The sequence below is a fragment of the Ictalurus punctatus genome, chromosome 18 (genome assembly GCF_001660625.3).
Source record: "Ictalurus punctatus breed USDA103 chromosome 18, Coco_2.0, whole genome shotgun sequence".
NCBI classification, from domain to species: domain Eukaryota; kingdom Metazoa; phylum Chordata; class Actinopteri; order Siluriformes; family Ictaluridae; genus Ictalurus; species Ictalurus punctatus.
Window position 1 is genome coordinate 14,018,307 of NC_030433.2, and position 23,520 is coordinate 14,041,826.

Genomic DNA, 23,520 nt, shown 5'->3' on the forward strand with positions numbered 1-23,520 from the left:
AGGTCTAGTGAGAGGTTTATACACATTTAATACTGTCTTAAGTGGGTGGAGTCAACGCTGCGAACCGGAAGGTTGCGTTCTTGTCATGTGACAGGAAATATTTCCAGGCAACATGGCGGACGAAGAACAACAAGAAGAAGGGATGACTCAAAAGGATATCGATGGTGAGAGAGTTCACCAACCTTGAGCAGTTTGTGGTCTTGAAATTGGTTTTGATAAGCTGTGCACGTCATGTAAATGATATATTTTTGCTGAATTAATTACAGAGAAGTAATTGCTGAGGATAACTTGCTCACCAGATGCTAGCTGGCTAAAACCGTAGCACCGTAGCAAAGAGCTTTCATAATAATGTAGTAAATGTTCGTCTTAGTAAAGCTATGACTTTTAGAAAATTGAAGTTATGTCTGTACACGTATGCTTTACTAGATTTTAACCGAGACCAAACTAATGACCAGACCCGTGGTATTATTTACCACGGGAATTTAACGCGAGTTCATTTGCGGAGTAAAACCCCCTTTGTTTAGGGCACAGCTCCTGGTGAACTCTCTGACCTGCTCTAGCACACGTCACTTCAACTATTATATTAATTAACAGCCCTCCTTGTAGTGCGTGTGTGTGTGTGAGAGTGAGAGAGAGAGAGAGAGAGAGAGAGCAGGGAAAACACTAAAATGTGCCTGACTCTAGTGCCCGACCCCAGGGGTACTCCAGGACCAGGATTGGGAACTTGTAGTCTAGAAAACTGTCTTTTAACCACTTGTGTACTTTGGCTGTGAAACAAACCATTATAGCCTTCAGTTTATTAGGTACACCTTCATGTGTACATGGTGTCTGAACAGTCAGGAACCAATTGGAATACATGGAGCAAAAATCCATAAAAATATGATATGGCGACTGAGAAAATGTGTAGCACACACATTGTAAATAAAATTTAGTATCAATAGTTATACTTGTACTGGTTCCTGAGTTTTCGGACACTCTGCATTTTATGTTTACATTTATGGCATTTGGCGGACGCCCTTATTCAACTCGACTGACACTTATCTCACACTCTGTATATAAACTCACTGGTCCTTCAATCAGGCACACCAAAGGTTCCCAACCTTGGTCCTGGAGAACCGCCAATCCTGGAGTGTACCTTATTCAATGTGTTCTTCATTAATTAAATAAATTACAGCCCGTTTAGTGTTGTGAAGTGAGTGTGTTTGAGCAGGGAAAACACTAAAATGTGCCAGGATTGGGAACCTCGGCGTGACATCAACAATATAGGTCACTTTGTAAGTGTGTAATTACTGATTGTAGTCTATTTGTTGCTCTTTCACATGAGTGACCTGGTTGTGTTTTATGCAGATGCGCATGCTTTAAGTGGAGCAGTGCGTCTGGGATTTATATAGCTTTGTGTCACAGGTGCGATGAGAATCCAAACCTCAGACGGTGTATGTGAAACGTGTTGAAATGCTGCACTCACCTAAAGCTCATAACTTGATCTTTCCATTCTGAGTTGGAGAATTCAGAGTACACCTCCACAGCTTGGATACTAGGAATTAGGATAGTCAGGAAGGCATCCTCAAACCCCAAGTTAAACATATGACGTCAAATCAACATGACTTGCTGCCAGCGCTTCACTACAGGAAATGAGTTTATAGTAGTATTTACTTTAGATCATTCAACATAGACATGTTATTTGGTTAAATCTATAATACTGTCCATACATTATATGGCTAAAATTTTGTTCACACCTGACCTTCGCACTCATATGTGCTATTTTAACATCCCATTTCAGATTTAGTCCCCCTTTACTGTCATAATAACCTCTACTCTTCCAGGATGGCTTTCCAGTAGATTTTGAAGCATGGCTGTGGGGATTTGTGTTCATTCAACCTCAAGTGTGTTAGTGAGGTCAGGCACTGATGATGAGAGGAGGCCTGGGGTGCCGTCGATGGTTCAGTTCATCCCAAAAATGTTCAGTTGGGTTCAGTTGGATTGAGGTCAGTTGTCTTCATGGAGCTCGCTTTGTGTACAGGGGTATTTCAATTCAATTCAATTTTATTTGTATAGCGCTTTTTACAATAGACATTGTCTCAAAGCAGCTTTACAGAAATATCAACACGGTATACAGATATTAAAGGTGCAAATTTATCCCAACTGAGCAAGCCACTGAGTGGCGACGGTGGCAAGGAAAAACTCCCTAAGATGTTTTAATAGGAAGAAACCTTGAGAGGAACCAGGCTCAGAAGGGAACCCATCCTCATCTGGGTAACAACAGATAATGTGAAAAAGTTCATTATTGACTTATATGAATTCTGTATGGCCATAGAAGCAGCCGTAGTCCCAGCAGTCTGTAATTGGAGTAGATTAGAGCTCCATCCAGAGGCAGGACATCTGAAACGGATCAGGCAGGTCTGGAGATCAGAAAGGATCAGGATCTCTAGTATCCCCATAAAATCGTATGTGGCTCAGAAGAAGGAGAGAGGAGAGAAAAGATTATTAGGACTGGGAATTAGCATAATAGAGAGACTAGTCAGGGTAGGCGTGAGTAAACAAATACGTTTTAAGCCTAGACTTAAACACTGAGACTGTGTCTGAGTCCCGAACACTAATTGGAAGACTGTTCCATAACAGTGGGGCTCTATAAGAGAAAGCTCTTCCCCTGCTGTAGCCTTCACTATTCGAGGTACTGTCAGATAGCCTGCATCTTTTGATCTAAGTAGGCGTGGCGGATCATAGAAAACCAAAAGGTCGATTATATACCATGGTGTGAGACCGTTTAGTGCTTTATAAGTTCTTAAAAGTATTTTATAATCAGTGCGAGATTTAACTGGGAGCCAGTACAGTGTGGATAAGATCGGGTTGATGTGGTCGTATCTTCTGGTTCTAGTTAGGACTCTAGCATCTGCATTCTTGACTAACTATGTGTTCTATTGTTCATAGCAACAGATGGGATGCAGTCAGTAACTGTGGACATACCAAGTGATCTTTAATCAGTGTAACCTTTGTGTTCTGACAGGTTTGAATTGTCTTGCATATGATGAAGCTATTATTGCACAACAAGACAGGATTCAGCAAGAGGTAATACCCATTCTCTGATTAATATCTGTTTTATTCATCATAGTATTGTGTGAAAGGTTTGGTTTGACTCAAAGCAGCAAGCGGACATTGTTTTTTTTTCAGCAACAGGGACAAATGATTGTTGAGATTAAGATTTCCTAATTTTTCTGCAAATTTACGGAGCTCTGCACATGACATGCACCAATAAAAAAAACAACAACAACAATATATCATGGCCACGTTTTACTAATTTGTTCCTTCGTTTTAGGTAAAACGAGGGAACGAATAAATAAAGGATTTTGCGATCGCGGTAATGAAATATATTCGGAGGAGCTTGCGATTTTTTTAAATTACCACAGATTTTCTGCAGAGTCGGGCTAAGACCAGTGTTTGTGGAGCTACTTTGAAACTGTCGCTTTTCAAGCTACATGCTACTTATAGTTTGAAGTAGTTAAGCTACAGTCAAGCTACCCTTCAAAAAAATAAGTAGTTAGCTACACTACAAATTACTGACAAAAAGTAGCTAACTACATTGAAGCTACTTAAACGGGCAAAATTTTTAGTATGTCATGACTGTGAATCAGCTTATGTGTATAATTTTGCATAAAGAAATTAAACACAATTTAAAGATTATGAATTTATGGAGTCTTGTTTTATTTATAGACTATCCAAAAATACAGTTAATACCGAAACTGTATATGGCACTGAAAGTGAGAGATTAAAGCAAGACAGTGTACGTCAATGTCAAGCTCAAAGGGAGATACTGTGAAAGTGAGATTTTAAATAATGTGTAATTATTAGGGCTGTCGGTCGATTAAAAAAAATGTACTAATTCATTGCGATTAATCTTTATTCTTCTTCTTAAGACTTTTAATAATTGATATTTAAATGTAAAATCACAGAATTAAGGTAGAATCAACACAAAGAAAGTATATCTATTTAGATTTTTTAAAAACTTGGAACACAGATTCTCTTCTGTGAGCAACAGATTTCCATAAAACCACCAGGGCCCACAAAATTGACTGTCAGCTTGAAAGGCATATTTCTTATGCACTAGCAGAAATAATAACAAAATCCAGACCTATATGTTAAACTGCCATTTGAATTAGAATTTTTAGAAGGCAATCATTTCTTATATGCAGTAATATAAATGGAAATTAACAACAACAAATGTATTCCAATTTCAAGTATTTTAAACTACTAAATGAGCCAAACCATTAGTTACCTTCTCACTTACAGGTTTCGTTATTCACCCACGAGCACTGCACTCCCGTAAGATACATTGCCGAGGCCCCCATAAATATAAATACGGTAGGATGTTTTGCTTTGAGGTGATGTGTATAAAGGTGCATTACATCTGTGGTAATTAATTTATTATGATATTATCATTTTCCCGCCCAATACATCACGTAACAAACCCCTGTTGGTCGTTTTACATGTCCATCAGATGGTCTCTTCCTATCCATATGAGGCTCTTAATTTCTGTGAAGCAAGCAGGCACTGCAGATATGCAATGAAGAGGACCATTGTAATTGGACAAAAGACGTAGCGACTGGTCGCACTACATCGCTACTCATTTGAGAAAGTAACTCGAAAAGTAACTACTGGAAAAGCTTTTAGTTAACTACTCCCCAACACTGGCCAAGACGCATCATGTGATGTCATCACAACAAGCATTCAGTCAAAGCTGTCTTTGATTCACGTGCGTTGAGCATGAGTACAACTAAAAAGGTCACATTTGCCATTTTGCCAATTCAAGTAGTTTTCCTGCAAAAAAACACAAAAAACTGCAAGTTGCATCGCAAATTTTTGAAAAAAGCCACAGCAAAATCGAGCAATTTTAGCTGCATCAATCACAAAAAAAACCAACCTCACAACATCCTGTATGAACTGCTTCATAAGTTGTTTGAACGAATTCTTAATTAGTGGCCACAATATGTTGTTGTTGTTTCCCCCCCCTCATTTCATGTACATGGCTGGTGCCAAAGTATGTTATAGGCAGAAAGCCCCAGTTTTGGCCAACACCTGCTTTTTCATCTACTTTGTGTAATTGCCAGAATTCAGCCACAGCAATGTCTCATGGGTTTTACCAGGCCACCATATATAGGTCTATTTTAAATAAAGGTGCCACAATGATATGTACATAATACATTAGTGGATGTAATACATCCACATGAGACATCTTGTGACTTCTAATGTGAACACATGGTGTAAGTCTGGGTGAATATCTGCCTGATGTGCTGCTAACCTGGTTATTGCTTAATTCCAGATTGCCACCAACATTCCACTTGTATCAGAACAACAGGATCTAGCTATACTTAAGAAAGAATATGCTGAAGATGACACAATTTACCAGCAAAAAATAAGGGTAAGATGTTATACACATGTTTGTACCGTTGCACTGGGGTTTTTTATGCTGTAGTAAATTATGCTGCTGTATCAGCAAAGACATTTGAAAATGAAATAATAAAAGTTTAATATTGATCAGTAATTCAACAATCCTCTTTAACAGTAAAAAAATATCTAGTTTTCTTTCTCCTAACCAAATAATAATACTTCTACCCCATAACAGGATTAGATGTTGTTTAATACCTTCCTTTTTGAAACCGTGAAGCTGCAACCGATATGTGAATTTATGATAACCTTTGCTCCCCGGTGTAAACCTACTTGTATGTTATATCAACAGGATTTACAAAAGAAGTACTCGTTCATACGGAAGACACGACCTGACGGAAACTGCTTCTACAGAGCCTTCGGTTTTGCGTACTTAGAGTCATTGCTGGATGATAGTAAAGAACTACACAGGTGATTTGTCACTCACACTAGGAATCTTGCTGATAGACTGTACGTCTGTATGCAGACATTATGCTATTAGCTACACATATTAAAGTGGAAAATATTTGCACTTGCAGGTTCAAAGCCATTGCTGCCAAGAGCAAACAGGACCTCGTGAGCCAAGGTTTCACAGAATTCACCATCGAAGATTTTCACAACACGGTACGTGAATCAGTCTGATAAGTAGATGGGATAAATATGACCTAGAGCATGGATCACTTATCAAGCACACTACAGTGAGTTTCCTGGCTTCAGTGAGTATCAAACTTTGTTAGTATACTGTTATAATTATATATTTATATATATATAAACGCATCATTTATTGGGTACTTTCAATTGGGAGGTGGCTGTCCCAAACCCTAACCCCTAAATTTCAGCTTATGAAAATGATATTGAATTAATTTTTGTATTTTATTCCGTTATTTTTAGAAATATCTTTTTGATTTTTTTTTAAAAAGTAAAGTTAATTTTTTAAAATTTATTTGACATTTTCCTGGTAAATCATGAAACGTATTTTCATGTCAGTACCGAAACAGTGTATGTTTTATTCCATTGGCTGAAACCACACCCCTACATTTTTGATCAGGAAATATTCCTGTGTCCCTCTCTCTCATAGCTACAATGAATTGCATAACTGTACTAAAATTTTGTTTTTTCCCCCGAATAAAGGATTAAGTGTTCCCTTTTGTCACTACCAAAACAATGAGGTCACAACCGAAACTTCACCACATGTTTCGGTCGTGACTGTTTTGATAGTGACAATTTTAGATGCTTTTGAGCCTAGCTCAATGATTCTGAACAGTTGTACACACACAAAAACTAAATTTTATGGAATAACACCCAAAAAAGTTTGCTTTGTAGAAGAAAAGATCTTTGGTATTGATTTTCCTTAAAGTTACACACAGATTTTCAGACTTTTGAACATATTTACTTCAAAATCATGGGACTTATCTACTCACCATGTAGCTATGAGAGAGAGGGTCACAGGAATACTTCCTGATCATAAATGTAGGGGTGTGGTCAAAATCAGACTCTGCCAATGGACTAAAACATATGACGTAAAAATGCAGGACAATTTTTTTTTTTTTACTTAAAGTTTCATGATTTACAAAGAAAAAATAAAATAATAATTTTTTATAACTATATAAACAAACAAAAAATATATTTTTAAAAACAACAATATAATAAAATGCAAAAATTATTTCAATTTCATTTTTATTAGTTGAAATTTAGTGGTGAGGATTCGGGACAGTCACCTCCCAATTGAAAGTACTCAATATATGTTATTGACATATACTAGTTTATGTATCAGCTTACTGATATTTTAAATATTATTGTGGGTTTCAGTAGATAATAGAAGGATCCTAGTAAAAATCTAAGATTTGAATACTTAAATGCTTTTTAAATGTGTTTTTTTTTTTTGGTTGTGACAGCAGTTTGCACCAAAATAGCACCAAATAATAATAATAATTTTTTTATAGATATGACACAGTATTATTTGGAGAAATAGTTACTTTCTTTCTTTCTTTCGTATTTAAGTACTATACCATGACTATTCTACCTCAGCTTATTTTAGAACACCTGAAGGTGAAGCATGGTGCATCACACAGCTGTCTGCCTTCATACTTTATGTGTATGTTTGTGTCCACCAGAGGGCGTAATGTGAAAAGAGAGAATGAAAATCTCACATGTACTGCAGAAAGAAAAATTGAAGCAGCTATGTAGTGGATGAGAGAGATGCTGGGAATCACTACTGCTGATGTCTGGGCTCTAAATCACAAATATTGTGCTGTTGGGTATTAAATCTGCCTAGATAACTGCTCTAAATAATTATACTGTGTCATGTAGCCTATAACCAAGTAAGCACTTACATTCAGATGCGTTTCACATGGTGCAAAGTTACTACTTTGAAATTTGGATTATATGTACACTCACCACCTCCAAGAGTGGCGTCTCGAAGAAAAACCATTGCCTGATCTTTTTCCCTTCATGACCTGTTTAGTTCTAGTGAGCCTGTGCCCACTGTAGCCTCAAGTTCCTGTCAGGAGTGAAACCCGCTGTGGTCCTCTGCTGATGTAGCTCCTCTGGCTCAAGCTTTAGCATGTTGAGCTTTTCTTCTCAGCTGTCTAGGTCTTTAATATACGTATTTATGGACCTCAATAAATAAACTCTAGGTTTATTTTACTTTTGCACCTTGGAATTTGACACTTGTAATTTGTAGATTGGGTGCATATCACTGAGTGCTGATTTTCTCAGAGCATATTCATACCCTGTCTGTAGAGACCACACATGGCAGCTTGTTTTAGATCCCGGGTCAATTCCCTGCTACTCTGAGGAAATCATTTGGAATATGATACCGTCTCATGCGGAAAGTGTTTTTTTCCCCCTCCCTTGCTGCTTCCAGTTCATGGACCTGATCGAGGCGTGCGATAAGCAGCCGTCCATGGCAGAGCTGCTCAACTCCTTCAACGAGCAGAGCGTGTCCGACTACCTGGTGGTGTATCTGCGCCTCGTGACTTCGGGCTACCTGCAGAGAGAGGATGAGTTCTTCCAGTACTTTATAGAGGGCGGACGAACCGTGCGAGAATTTTGCCAGCAGGTGAGTGAGCTAACATTTCATCATCTCCCTGCAGAATTGTCGAATGAAAGATGGTCTGTTTTTTATTTAGAATTATTAAATGCTTTGGGACTGGAATATCTGAGTTCCTGTTGAATACAGATCGATTCTGATCAGTCAGAAGGTGTTGATTAATTTTCTATAACAGCAGCTTTGACGGTAGCTCCAGCAGCAAAATTTATATTAATGCCCTTGTTCTATTATGTTATTGTTTCTAAAGTAACAACTTGTGGCAGACGTGACATAGGTACATTTAGATCGAGACTTTTGCATTATGGAAGGAGTCTCCAGTGTCAGTGCTTTGTAACAGTAACTGTGTATAGCTGCTCTAACATGCGTGCTAACAAGAATAAGAACCTTACACAATATTGTAATAAATTGCATAAATAGATCAAATGTACAATATGCCGTTCTTTAATAAATGAATAATTATTAGCGTCGGGGAAATTGCTGTGGTGTAAGAGGGACAAAACGTTTCCAGATGTGCTGTAATTGGAAAATAATAAGTTTTGCGGTGCTAAGATCATCATATCACCCCATGGTTAATTGTTTCCCTATAACAGCATAGCTGTTATGTTTTATTCTTTACATAATAAAAGCCAGTTATTTTCTGAAATGCAAATGCGGATCATGGAGCACTATTTTACTAGAGAAAGGGGAAGAGGGTCGTGTATCTTTGGGGTCATTGTATACTTTTGTCATGCAGAACCACCATGTCAAGAATTATATTTTTCAATATTAAAATTTCAGTTTTCCAACCAGGTTTCAAACCACCATTCTTAATTTGGATCAGTAATCTCGACAAGTATGTTTGTTTAGGTCAGATTTTAAATTCTGTACTACAATGTGCAACTAATTGTTACTGCTTACTGTTTACGTGTATGTGTGTGTGTGTGTGTGTGTGTGTGTGTATGTATATATATATATATATATATATATATATATATATATATATATATATATATATATATGTATGTGTGTATGTATGTATGTATGTATGTATATAATTAAATAATTATATAATTATATAATTATGTTTTGCTGGTATTGACCAGTGAATAACAATGTGCTAAAAGGGGGTTTGTTTTGTCTACTTCCATAAATATAGTTTTTGTCAAATGCGACATCTGTTACTATCTTGAGAAGGCCACATTGGGATTACAATCAAAGTGTTTTCCTTTCTGTTGACCAGGAGGTGGAGCCCATGTCCAAAGAAAGCGACCACATCCACATCATTGCTCTAGCGCAGGCCCTGAGCGTGTGTATCCTGGTGGAGTACATGGACCGAGGGGAGGGAGGCACAGTCAACCACCACGTCTTCCCTGAGGATGGAGAACCCAAAGTCTTCCTCCTGTACAGGCCGGGTCACTACGACATTCTGTACAAATAGCTGCTCGGGAGCAGTTCCCAACATCCCTGCGGGGTATCGTTCGAGTCGACTTCAAAGCTGTGAAACATGAATTTTAGGAGTCCAACACTCAATCTCACCATCTTTTTCTCAGCGCCCCAAAGACAGTCAGATTTCTGAGACTTCAGACACTGGACTTTGTACAGCTCCCTTTTTTGTATAACTCCAAACCCCTACTCTTCTTCACATATCCCATGCTTAACGCTGGAATATTTTCTCTTGGTTTAACCTCTGTGTTTTATTATACAGCTTGTGTTTGAGTGTGAGAATAAACATTTTGCAATAGACATCATGATTTTTACATCATTCTGGTCATTTTATTTGAATGAGCATTAAAATGACAGCAGATTCACTGAGTTAAGGAAATGAATGAAATCACACATATGCCAAATCGCTTACAGGAGAGCAGTGAAGAAGTTTGCTGCTTTGCCATCTTTCCGCTCCACCAGGTTTTTGGAGGAACAGAAGTCTGGAGGAATGAAGACTCTGGGATCCTCTATGCCAATGACCATGTCGAAGAAGCTGAAGAGAGAAATGTGAGTGGAGTCATGCGTATACTACAAATATATTAGAGCCAGAGTTTTTATAGATATAAATATTTTATGATTACCATCATAGATTGAACATAATGTCCCATTAGTCTGTGCATAATATGGACAAAAATAAAATGTTGTTGTTATATTAAGGTATCTTAGTCAATATTGGTGCTCTAGTGGTAGAATGGGTGAAATACAACAACATAAATCTCCTTAATTCCAGCACCAACTCCACTGCGTTTTATGCTTTATCCTGGAGTAACATAAATATTTCAGTCCCCACTCCCAGCATGCCCACTTTAACTCAGGGAGGTGCAGGACAGCTGGTACAACAGGACCAGGGTTGGGAACCTGTGTTGTTTAAAGCATGGCATGTATTTTGCCCACAGCTAAAGGATGTGGTTGTGCCGGGCAGTTATCAGATTCCTGAGGTGTTTTTTGTCCCGAACAGAAGGAGATGGAGTGGAGTGACTGACAGACAAATGACTGGTGCACCTGTCATATATTAATTTGTAATATATTGTGATATTATTAATACACTAAACCATTAATTAAATCCAATTTGAATTGACCTAAAGCCATAATTGTAGCTTAGCAATTACGGCTTCTGTAATAACAGCATTCCGAATACCAATATTGCAATAATGATTCCAAGATTATATATTACAATTTTCTATAGACATTTAATCAGATTTAAATGAAGCAACGTGGCTCCATTTTCCATAACTAGTTCATATACTGTTGATATACTGATAAGATAAATAGAAAGTGAATAGGTGCAGCAATAGTCAACTTTTTAACCCTGAGCCTCACAGTTTATTTGGATTACTCAGTCCGGAGGTGAAGTGTATCCCCACACCCCCTCCTCAGGGCAACAAGCCAGCTCATGCATTTGGCCTAATTCCATCAAGCAATCATCAAGCTTTTCATTAGCACAACCAGATCTAATTCAGAAGAGCCACAACTAATAAAAGGTTAATGGTCCTTTGGAAACATACACAAGAAATGTCCATTTATTTTCTCCGTTGTACATAAAGAATTTTGTCCTGTTAACATGCTGGAGCTGGAAGTAATAGGAACATTTGTACCTTTTCCCCATAACCAGAAAAATAGTGAATCCGCAAAGACATTTGTGTCTAAGTCTTCATATACACACTTTAAGCTTTACGGGGATTATATTACCTCCTTCATAACATACAGCTTTATGGTACAATTTCACCATCAAAGCTTTGGCAGTGAGGCTGAGGCAGAATGTTGTCAAATATCAGGATGATACCAAAATTGAAAAAACTGTCTTGGAAAAAAATATTATTGTCCGAGATGACAGTACAGCATTCAGCTATTGAATTTTGTATTTATATGATTTTGGGTGAGATCGATTTAAGAAATTGTTTACTGTACTACTTTAGTACATTTTATTTTTTATTTTTTTTTACACTCTTTTAATCTTTTAATAAAGTTGTGTGTAAATGTTTTCACAGGCCAAACTGAGCAAAAAAATATCTGCCAAATTTCCAAAAGTTTAAATTATCATTTACTTTTAAATTACCAAGTGCATTAACAGCATTTTATTTACATTTAGCAACACCCACAAAACTCTATAAAAGGGAAAGCTCAGATAGCTGAAAATGACAAAACGACAACTAAATGATAGATAGATAGATAGATAGATAGATAGATAGATAGATAGATAGAAAGAACGCCCCTTAAGAATGGTGTGCGCTAAATCTTCTGGTAATGCAAGTCAGGCATTAGAGCACATCGGCTATCATAGATACACATTAACTCTTCCTCCTTTTATAGTGCGCCATTAATTTGGTCCTAACTGAATGGCTAGTCTTACTTGTCTTCATTTATTGATTGGTTTTTCTTTAGTCTTTAATGTGAAATGACCATGTTTTGCAAAAATATTTAATTAGATTCATGTGTATATTTGAAATAAATCTGATTTAAACTTGTGAACGGAATCTGTATATAAATTTGAAGTAACTCATCACCAGTTGATTGGAAGCTGATCAATCAAGGTTTACATTAGGGAGTCTCCTCATAGGTAAAGTTACATAAACTCAGGAGCTCTCATAAGATATGGACACTTTTCTGAATCAGATGTTCTTGAACACTACATTTCTTGTGTAAACACTCCTGCAACTTATTTATTCATAGGAATGAATAAATTAATTTGTATAGAGCTCAAGATGGAAATCTGTCACATTTGTGAGACTGTACTGGCTGTATGTTCCCCAGAGCGCTCAAGTTTTACTGCTTGGCTTTTTTATCCCAGTTCTATAGCAGTAAACCAGATGGTATATGTGAATCTTTGTGTGTACAAATGTGCAAAAAGTGCCAGTGTTTTGTGCAGCATTTTCGTACGACTGTTGTAAAATCCCAACCTTGACAGAAAATGACCCACACCATTGACGTGATACATGCTGACGATGGGAATGCAGCCGAACTCTGTAAAGGTAAGGGAGTAGTTTGCTGAAAAAGAGGTACGGAAAACAGAATAAATCTGGTGTTGATCAGTGAGTCCTGAATGACTGTTATGTTCAGTATAAAGGTTTATAATTTACCGTTTGTCTTAGCATCTGATCCCACCCAGTTGTTGACCAGCAGGCCCTGTGCGGGAGCAGACAGGCTTCCCAGGACAACCTGAGCCCTGTGCTGGGCATCAAGGGGAATCGCAATGGGAGCGAAGGTAGCATCGAGAGAAGCCTTAATACAGCTTTTGTTGTGGTAACTGATGTCAAAATAAGCCTTCTGAAATGAGTACAACATGAGAGAATGAGTGTTGGAGTTGCCATTGCTTAGAAAATCTCAAACATCTCTGAATCAGAAAATTTACTTCATAATAGGTAGGAGCAGCTCGTGACCACAGGCTTTTCACAGTCGAGTCTATCACACTTGACTCAAGCTCACTGTCCACTTTAATAGGAATACCCAAGGCATCTGAGGCTATCAGGGGCTTTTCAGACTCACTGAAACTGGATAGTTGAAGACTGGAAAAATTCCAGGTGAGTTTTTTAATATTTTAAACTGTCCAGTTTGGTGCGCAGATTGTTGTTCTTGGCTGACAGGAGTGGAACCTGATGTGGTCTTCTACTGTTTTAGCCCATCCACCTCAAGCTCCTAAGTTTTGTGCATGCTGAGATGCTTTTCTACTCACCACAGCTGTAAAGGGTGATTACATGAGTTACTATATCCTACCTGGAAGCTTGAACCAATCTGGCCATTTTTCTCTGACATCTCTTATCAACAAGGCATTTCCACCCACTGAACTGTCACTCACTAGAGGTTTTTTTTTTTTCCTTTTCACACCACACTGTGTAAAGTCTAGACACTGCTGTGTATGAAAATCCCATGAGATCAGCAGTTTCTGCAATACACAAAACAGCCCATCTGGATCCAACAACCATACCATGGTTAAAGTCACAGAGATCACACTTTTTCCTCGTTCTCATGTTTGATGTGAACATTAACTGAAACTCTTGACCTTATCCATTTTGATTTGATCAATTATATGCTGCTGTCACATGATTGGCTGATTGGATGACTGCATAAATGAGCAGGAGTACGGGTTTTCCTATCAAAGTGAAGAATACGTGTATGCTATAGGTTACTATCTAGTGATTTTTTTTTTTTAGAGTATCCCCACAATAGACAACAACATAAGAGTCAACAACATACAGTCATCGAGCGTATAGTCTAGCAGCTTGTTTTGAGTGGTTTTTGTCCAAGTTTGTTCGATACAGCAGGAGAGCTTGCCAGGTTTCAGCAAAATATAAGAACATCAAATTAAGCTCTATAATAACACTGGTAGTTAATACTAAATTTAAAAAAATTTTTTTACTTCTCTGAAAAGTAGAAGTCGATCCACAAACACATCATGCTCGCCTTCCTTCCCAACTGCAACAACACGAATCCTCTCCTCCAAAGCATCATAGTAGAACTGTTCATACACCATTGTCTTCCCCTCAGGAAAGTCCTGTAAAAGACATGATGTTAAGGACAGAGTTTCTCACCCGGAGATGACAATGAGAATTAACATGTAATGCCTCTTATGCAGAAATTCATACACATTAGATCCACTTACTACAGCTAACTTTCCCTGGAGGTACGGTGGTGACTCTGTGGGAAGGGAAGAGGAACAAAAAAGGTTGGTGGAATAGTATTTAAGACATCTCTCTTTAAAAAAGCTCAGCCAAAAGCAATTAAATAATATAGATAAAAAGGAAAAAGTGGTAACATCAGTGATGAATTTTTAGCCTTTAAAGTATGTGTAATTACTATAAACTTCCCTGAACTTGAAAAAGGACAGAATGACTTCCATTATTAATGTGATTTAAATAATAAGTTTCCTATTTGTTTTGCAAAACAGAGAGATGTTTCAATTCCTGGTTCTAACACTCATATGTAGTGGAGAGAAATAAAATAAAAAAGCTGGACTTCTTCCTTTAAGGTGTAGTAAGAAATCCCCCAATCAATATTATAAGAAAGGCATTGTCAGCTGTTAGACCAGTACGGTACAGTAACAACCTGTTTGTAGTTCAATCACATGACACATCTGTAGCATTTTACAGCCAATCACGTGCATGTATGTCAGTTATTTAGCTGAAGGCAGCTCATCGAGAAAGGATGTTTTTTTTCCACTTACGTTCATAGATTTTTAAAATGTATTTAACCTGTCTGGTATGCTTTGCAAACTGATCATGAAAACAGAATGTTTAAAGATGAATGGAAAGAGAGACTGTGACGATAGTTACAAATAGTAATGTAAAGCGCCACTACAAAACAAAACAATCACTTCAAATTGTCTAATTTATAGCCATAAACTAATTATTAATGTTGAAGGGTAACTATTGTTGATGTTCGGTCATGTTAGTCACCCAACCGGACCTTTTCAAGCAAGGAATTTTCATTTGTAAGCATGGACATGTTTGAAAATGATTGGTTCTCGCCATCAGTCATACGCTATAGATCCGGATTGAGATCGGGATTTAAAAAAATAAATTGACTTTTGTTGTAGTCAAGTGTAGAAATCCCAAAGTCAATATAAGACATTGCCATATTAGCCATTTTGACTGTCACATAGATACAGTAAATGCATCTTAAAACTAAAGGTCAAACTGGACAGCAATCATTCGGATTAAAAGCAAGACGGAAGCGTCATTATGTTGGACTTACTGCAGTGGTGAGGTTTCTGTGCGAGGGCACTGAGCAGCCCACTCATGATGAATGTAAGCACTAAAGCAGCCTGCATGTTTCCAAGACGATTCTGGCAAACTGAACACACAATAGCACAATTACACAACGACAAAGGTTTTATACTGTACCGTTCAGCTCCAACCCCAGAATTCTCCACAGTTTCCTTCTTACCTAGCCTGGATTACAACCACAAATCTGACTTCATATAGCTGATTATTAACTTAGTTAAACTGACTTTGCACAGAGGTGCTAGAAGTACCCAATAGTAAAAGTGCAATAAATACTCTAGCAAGAGTTGACCCTTATGGAAAAATCACATGCATTTCACCTGTTTTTCACTTATGATTATGTGAGTAATATGTGATCACATGAATTTCACCATGTTATGCCCTGATAGTGAACATGTGATTATATGTGAATTACACGTTGAAAAGTATTATTCGTTTGAGAAAATCTGAAAAATGAAACCACATGTCCTACATGTGAAACATTAAGATTAAAATTAAATGAATAGTGTGAGAAATCACATCTAATAAATAAAAACATGTGACCTAGATTGGAAAAATTTATGTTTGAAAATGAAATTAATCATGTAAAAAAAAATAAGTCACATGAACTTCACATTATGTTAAAATGGTTTTATTTTTCATGTGTAATTTCTCACATCTATGATTTTACTCTCAGATGCCATAGATGTGAAAAATCAATTATGTGAGAAATTACATGTGAAAAATAAAACCATTTGTGACACATAAAGTGAAGTTCATGTGACTTTTCTGTAACACGATGTACTTTTTTATATTCTCCTCTCAAGCTAAAGTAGAAAAGTTTAAACTATTACACTTTCTTAAAAAAAAAATGGAAGTTCAAGAAAGATTCAAAAAGAAAGAAAAAAAAAAAACCCACCTGCCTCAAATCACACACATAATTACTGATGGCAGATTAGTCCTTCTTTCACCAAGGAACCACAGAACACTCGAAAACATGTAAGTTATCTAAAGCTAAATAACAACAGCTTTATTCCTAATCTCTCAGGTGTAAGCTAGCATTATAATATCTCTGACAATACAGTTTAGCTGAATGCTAATAGCTACCTGTCAATAAAATCTGCCATGATACTGTAAATACAAAGTGTGTGTAGCAGCAGATAGATTAGCATGATGGATATTAAGCCTTATTCTTGTGGTCATATGATAAAGACTAGATTTACCAACAATTTTAGACTCATTGATGCTAAAAGGTCGCTATTTCATAGAGAAATGCAGTGATGTAGCATTTGAGTAGAAAGTAGATTTTTAAAAAAATATGTACTGAGTAAAAGTGAAAGTGCTAGGTGAAAGAACAGTTATTTTTAAAACAAGATTTAAGCAGAGTATCATAGCATTGTGTTGCTTCCCACCTCTTGGCCTGTATGCATACAGCTCAGTGGACATAAAAAGATACTAAAATAACTCAGAGGCAACTTTTCAAAATAATTTCTGTCAGAATGAAATCTTGTTGTTTACTTCATGTTGAAGCATGTCACATCTTTTTATAGTTTTTCATTTGTTTGTTGTTGTCTCATATCTCTGTGCCCCTCATGGTGCATCTTACTGGCAAGTGCGTGCAAGGAATTACAGATGACACCAGATAAAGTCTGAAATGGAATGACAGATCCAGACTCACATGACCATGAGTAATGTTGGTTTATTCATCTGCAGGGTCAATGTTCAGCTGCAAGTGCTGGTCATATGACTGTTTACAACTATGAACCTTTGGCACATAATTCATGCCAGCTTTTTATTTATTTATTTATTTATTTATTTATTTATTCATTCCATACACTTGCTTTTGATGGTGGTACAAAGATAAATACAGCAGAGAACTATGAAGATACTAATGTTTATTTCACTGTCATGAGCCACGCACCCTAAACAAAAGGAAGTAGTAATTTTAAAAAGGAAAGTAGAATGAATTCATTAACCCAGGACACATACACTAGTCAAGTTACGACTTACATACTAGGGGTGTAAAGAAGTGCCTGTAACTGTGTAATGTTCCAAAGATCTGTATCTGGATTTATGCTGTGTTTCATTTAAGAAGTCATTTTTTAATTTATGTAATTTTTGACCATTCATTCTGAATAATATATTTGTGCTCAGTTAGATCGATATTACATACACTAAATGGCAAAAAGTATGTATACACCTGACCATTACACCCATATGTGGTTCTTCCCCAAACTGGTGCCAGAAATTTTGAAGCACACAGCTGTCTAGCATGTCTTGTATGCTTTAGCGTTACAATTTCCCTTTACTGGAACTAAGAGGCCCAAACCTGTTAGAACATGACAGTGCCTCTGTACACAAAGCAAGCTCCATGAATACATGGTTTGCCAGGGTTGGAGTGGAAGTACTCAATTGACCTGCACAGAGCCCTGACCTCAACCCCACTGAAGACCTTTGGGGTGAACTGAAACCCAGACTGCACCCCAGACCTCCTCGCCTAACGTCAGTACCTGACTGCACTAATGCTCTTGTGGTTGAACACAAATGCCCACAACCATGCTTCAAAATCTAGTGGAAAGCCTTCCCCGAAGAGTGGAGGTTATTATATTATATGCTCAACTTGTTTTCTATTTTCCAACTTCTCCTATACCACCCCATTGCTTCGCTCCCTCCACTGGCTTCCTGTAGCTGCCCGCATCAGAATTAAAACACTGATGCTTGCCTACAAAGCCAAAAATAGACCACCACCCACTTACCTCAAATCACTTATCACACCCCGCATTGCACCATGCTTCCTCTGATCTTCTAGCACTGCTCGAATGGTCCCACCATCTCTCAGGGTACAAGGAAGGCATGCATCAAGACTCTTCTCTGTTCTGGCACCTACTGTAGGTGGTGAAATGAACTTCTCCTAGATGTCCAAACAGCTGAGTCACTGGCAGTCTTCAAACGCCTAAAGACCTACCTCTTCCTATAGTATTTAAATGAGCACTTTTCATTAAAAAAAATATTGTCTGTGTGTTTTTCTTACTATATTACGTCCCAACAGAGTTTTAAGACAAATGGTATTCTTAGTCCTTGACCTAGTGAACCAGTATTGGGATATATTTATTGATGGAGACTTCAAAGCACTTAATATATATAAATGAGATAAATGTAAGTCCCTCTGGATAAGGGCGTCTGCCAAATACCATAAATGTGAATATAACAGCAAAGAAGGGACTATGTCTGGAATGGGAAGTTCAGCAACACATATGAGCCAAACTTTTGACAATATAGTGTACCTTTTGTATTAATTTCACTATGGTAACTTTATCACTTACAGAATAATATGCTTTAGGATGAATAACTGACTGCTAAGCTGACAGTTTAATAGGTTAAATGATTTAAATACCTTTATAGTATTAAAATTGTACCAAAAGGATAAGGATCTGCATGGACGCTAGTGCATATGGATTTATTTAGGTAGCACAGGCATAGTGGAGATTAAGTTATACATCCCTCTGAGGAACACAGCAGGGAGAACCAAGTTTCAACATGTGCAAAACATTCTTGAGGTATTACAGAGGTATATGTAGGTCAAGTGCCTACTCTTATTTACACCTCTCACATGCCTCAAATGCCATCAGTACATGTTCTTTCTTTGTTTACAATTAAACCTCTGCCATAAAAGTCATTACTATTATACGAGTTGAATCATCATAATGCTGTTTAGATGTAGTCAAGGTTTAGCACAAGCAGCTGTTTTGTTGTAGGGTTCATTTTGACGTGTGCTGTTTGCATGAAAGACCACACTCTTTTCATTATATGACAATGCAATCTCATACATGCAACCCCAGAATTCTTGGCACCAAATTCATGAACAAATGACTGTAGAAAATAAAGATCACACAGAACGATGTACAGTTCCAATAACAAAAATCCTGCTAATCCAAACACTTTCTCGCATGAATGTCTCTAGTTATATGCCCTCGCACCTGTGTCCTATTAGCACCTGCAAACATGAATTGTTTAAATAAACCAAAGCCAGAGGCTTGTGCCTACCACGTGCTTGTGGTTGAGTCATTCCAAGCAATCTAACATTAGTTCTTGTTATGTTGGGGACTCTAGTGATGAAGACTGGCCATCGGGAGATTTGGGGAGAAATCCCAAAGGTCTGGCCTGTTTTGTGACTGATTTTGACCTGTGTGGGCCTTTTTTTTGTTTGTTGTTGTTGTTTTTTAAATCCCACTCCCACCCACTGCTGAAGGAATTCTGTCAATCCTGCCCACTCCTAAAGTTCATAACTGCTTACAGTATCCATCCATCTGTCTTCTGTACCGCTTATCCTACACAGGGTCATGGGGAGCCTGGAGCCTATCCAAGGGAACTTGGGGCACAAGACACCCTGGACGGGGTCCATCACAGGGCAGAATCACACACACTAACACACGAGGGACAATTTAGAGATGCCAATCAGCATACGACTTATGTCTTTGGACTGGGGGAGGAAACCGGAGTACCCGGAAGAAACCCCCAAAGCACGGGGAGAACATGCAAACTCCATGCACACAGGCAGAGGTGGGAATCGAGCCCCCAGGTGTGCAAGGCAAGAGTGCTAACCACTAAGCCACGTTGCACCCCCTGCTTGCAGTATTTTCCAGTAAACTCAGTTGGTTCTGTTTCCAACAATATAAATGAGTAAAACCCTTATCAGGAAAAGCATTTCAGGATTAAGCAGTTATTGACGATTGAAGGCTATAAGCACCCCCCGCATCTAAAAAGCTCCCACGTTATTTATCGTGGACTTACTTTATCCCGCAAGGCTTATATCTGACTGCCCACTCTTGTGACATTTTCTTATTGGGTTCCATAGGTTCCCAGCTCTAATGCACACCGATATTCAGGATATTCTAGCCCAAAATCTGGTTGCCTCTAGTAGGAGGTTAAAGGCTGGTTAGTAGTGAAACAAGATCACTGCTCAAAACATATATCCAAGTCAACCTGGTTAGACTGAAGATTCCTGAAAAGATTCTTTTCTAACTCACACTCCTTTCATCAGTGCCTGCTGCTGTTATGTAGCATTACTCTCTGAGTACCACGCCAATGAATGCATGTAATGCAATAGTGCTGCATAATGTTCCAAAATCAATACCATTTCAATAATGGGTTTGCAAACAGGCCCACATGGACCAATGCCTTACTCTATTACTTTTTCACAGACCCTCATAAATATTATTGCGGATGTTGATTAAAGAGAAATAGCCTGACTGTCAATGAATATGTGAATGTACTTGTTTTTCCTGTCAGCAGTGTTTGTAAAATGACATCAATCTGCCATTTTCTGCTCATTATTTTAATCTTGTTGGTATTGAATGTGCCAAATATGTCAAGTTGTGACAGTTTGGGGGAAGACTGAGGATCTTTAGGGGAAATATGGCATAAATTAAAACAATTTTTTCCTGCAGTTGGTGTTTGGGAGTGGTACTTCATCGACACGATTGTTAGCCTTTCTGAAATGCAATATCAGTCACCCCAGTGCAATATACCATGATTTATTCTACATTTAGGTATTTCACATGCTAACAAGACATAATAGATAGGGTTTAGCCAGAAGGAGTGAGCCATGTTGAGATGATGACCTCCGGCTATAGTATGATTGATGGACACACAACCTCAATGGGGACACAAAACCTGTTGGATCTGCTTGCTGCATTTCACACACCCTCTATACCGTACTCCCGCAGAGCCTCTGACACATTCCTGCCATGAAGCAGGCATAAATAATTTAAGGATATATTTCTGAAGTACACTATATAATGCAAGACAATGCAGGCATGTCTAGAGATGGCTGGTGAGGACAGTGAGGTAGTGATAATGCCAGCTATCAATCCATACACCATGCATGTGTAGCATGTACTTAGGCATGCCTTTGATGTTTACCATCCATGCACTCTCCATGTTATCGTAAAACATCTGGAGTAGAATGACCCGGTAGCAATTATCTTTTATTTTCATTCATTGGACGTTTTATAGACTTGGATTTACTTTATCTGCTGGTCATATATCAAGGTATTTGTGACAGCCAGGAGAGCAGGCTTGCCTTTCAATCATGGAGACTTAAGATGAATGCTTGTGTACAGGAGAAGGTTGAGTGTTGGGTGTGTAATTAGTGGGCTTGCTTGTGCCAGGTGGGAGAGGAGTGTTTCCAAAAGCCCTGAAGTGTCCAACTGTGGGAGCAGAGATTTTCTCAGGGTGACACCTAGCTCACAGCCTTGTGGGGTCCATGGAAAATAGAGACATTCTGCGCAAGAGCAATTTTTGCAGAATGCATTTCTGCACCAAATAAGAGATAGTATATCAAGTGTGAGGGTGTTTGTCACAGTTACGAAATCTGTAGTCGATATGTCTTGTTGCAAAGTCCAGTTATTTTGTAATGTTTGCAAATGATCTTTCTGCCTACTGCATTCCTGAGATCCCTGATTCTTTATTTGGCACATCAGAGCAACATGCATGGTCATGCATGCACTATGCAAAAGTTCTTGTGGCCTCACATCCCTGCATTTTCCCACTCATGATTTTTTTCCTTCTACATTTACATTTCCTGTTATACATCCATTGTTTTTCATTTAGCCATGATAGGTGGACAGATAGCATCTAGTTGATCGTAATTTGTCATTTTTCTTTGCATCTCACTCATGGAAGTATTGACTCACCTGCCTGCCTGCTGTAGCTGTTATAAGGTTTGGGAGGTCTTTGGAATTTCTTTATGAAATGTTTATAAAATGTCTTCTCTGTCACGTATGAGACAAAGTGCTAGATGCAAGTTTGGTGTGTTTATAGACAATCACAAGTCAGACAAGGGCAAATCCAAAATCATAAGACAAAGTCATACGAAGTGTCAGACTACACTAGACTAAGTGCTCTATGACTCATTCACATGGGTTTTTCCATGTTGGTCCCCAATACTTTGGGTCTGCCAGTTCACATGTTTTAGTTGTTGATGTGTGCTCCCCCTCTTCTGTTTGCTTTAATGGAACCAGTCATCACTGGTGGAAGCAATGATAGTAGCTGTGTTCTATGGGAAAAGAGGTGACTGGTAGTCAAGCACACATTGAAAGGTGATCAGTTTGGTGTCTGAATGTTGTGAAGGGTTCTAATGTACACAGCTCATGGCAGACAATGAGAGCGGATTGTTAGTGCAGAATATGCAGAGTAAATGGTTATCTCCTGATTGGTCCTCTCAACCTGGCCATTAATTTTAGGGGTGGTATCCTGATATAAAGTTCACCAAAACACTCAAATTCTCCATAATGCAGCTCCTCAATTGACATGTGAACAGAGGCCCCTGACTTGAAAGTATATCCTCTGGAAGTCTGAAATACATAAACATGTAACTGAAAAACTCACTAGTCTCGCAGGTGGTAGGCAGGGCTTGCAAGAGAAGCTTTCTCCCTGACAAGAGCTTTCCACCGTGAAGGGTTCTTGGCTTTCACGTAGACTGAATATAATTGTATCAATGTATATATGTCTGTTGATCGATTCTGTATTGTTAAAGCAGGATGTTTAATAGCCAGGATGACTAGTGCATCCTCACAGTTGTTGACTGATACAATTCACCCTTTGGTGAAAGGTGTCCCCCTGCTGTCTGAGACATACCAACATCTAACACTGAATCTCTTAGCCTGTCTGCTTCACAGCAAAATGCTTTGTTCTGTACCCAGTATAACCTCTTGCCTTTGGACCAGTTGGCAGAGATAAACCAGATGTGAGCCTAACACTCTGTTCTCTGATGGCCAGCATAGCATTGTAAATAAACTACATCCCATAAAGTGATATGTTGCAGATCTTTGCTGCAATGTTCCCAGGGAATCTCCATAGAAAGAAATCTGTGATCATGGAACTCCACTA

The 23,520-nt window shown here is 38.1% G+C and overlaps 2 protein-coding genes across 2 annotated transcripts; one reads left to right on the forward strand and one right to left on the reverse strand.

Annotated features, from left to right (window-relative positions):
* Positions 1 to 103: 103 nt before the first annotated feature.
* On the forward strand, positions 104 to 10,192 carry otub1a (OTU deubiquitinase, ubiquitin aldehyde binding 1a). The gene is given in 7 exon segments (NM_001201298.2): positions 104 to 164; positions 3,005 to 3,066; positions 5,315 to 5,413; positions 5,732 to 5,850; positions 5,958 to 6,042; positions 8,285 to 8,479; positions 9,690 to 10,192. Coding segments are annotated over 7 exon segments (780 nt in total). The 5' UTR covers positions 104 to 142; the 3' UTR covers positions 9,888 to 10,192.
* A 5-nt stretch (positions 10,193 to 10,197) lies between these two features.
* Positions 10,198 to 17,091, reverse strand: epdl2 (ependymin-like 2). The gene is made up of 7 exons (XM_017492857.2): positions 17,043 to 17,091; positions 15,623 to 15,721; positions 14,532 to 14,566; positions 14,289 to 14,423; positions 13,012 to 13,198; positions 12,832 to 12,919; positions 10,198 to 10,427 (listed from the first exon to the last, which is right to left on the reverse strand). The coding sequence occupies exons 1-7, from the start codon at positions 17,074 to 17,076 to the stop codon at positions 10,301 to 10,303; spliced, it is 705 nt and encodes a 234-aa protein (XP_017348346.2). The 5' UTR covers positions 17,077 to 17,091; the 3' UTR covers positions 10,198 to 10,300.
* Positions 17,092 to 23,520: the final 6,429 nt, after the last annotated feature.

Excerpts from the sequence above, each read along its gene's own strand:
- epdl2 (XM_017492857.2), bottom strand. The coding sequence starts at position 17,076 with ATGTCCACTGAGCTGTATGCATACAGGCCAAGAG. Across the intron at positions 15,722-17,042 it reads GTATGCATACAGGCCAAGAG|TTTGCCAGAATCGTCTTGGA; the intron begins GTGGGAAGCAAC and ends TTGTGTGTTCAG. Across the intron at positions 14,567-15,622 it reads ACAGAAACCTCACCACTGCA|AGTCACCACCGTACCTCCAG; the intron begins GTAAGTCCAACA and ends CCCTTCCCACAG.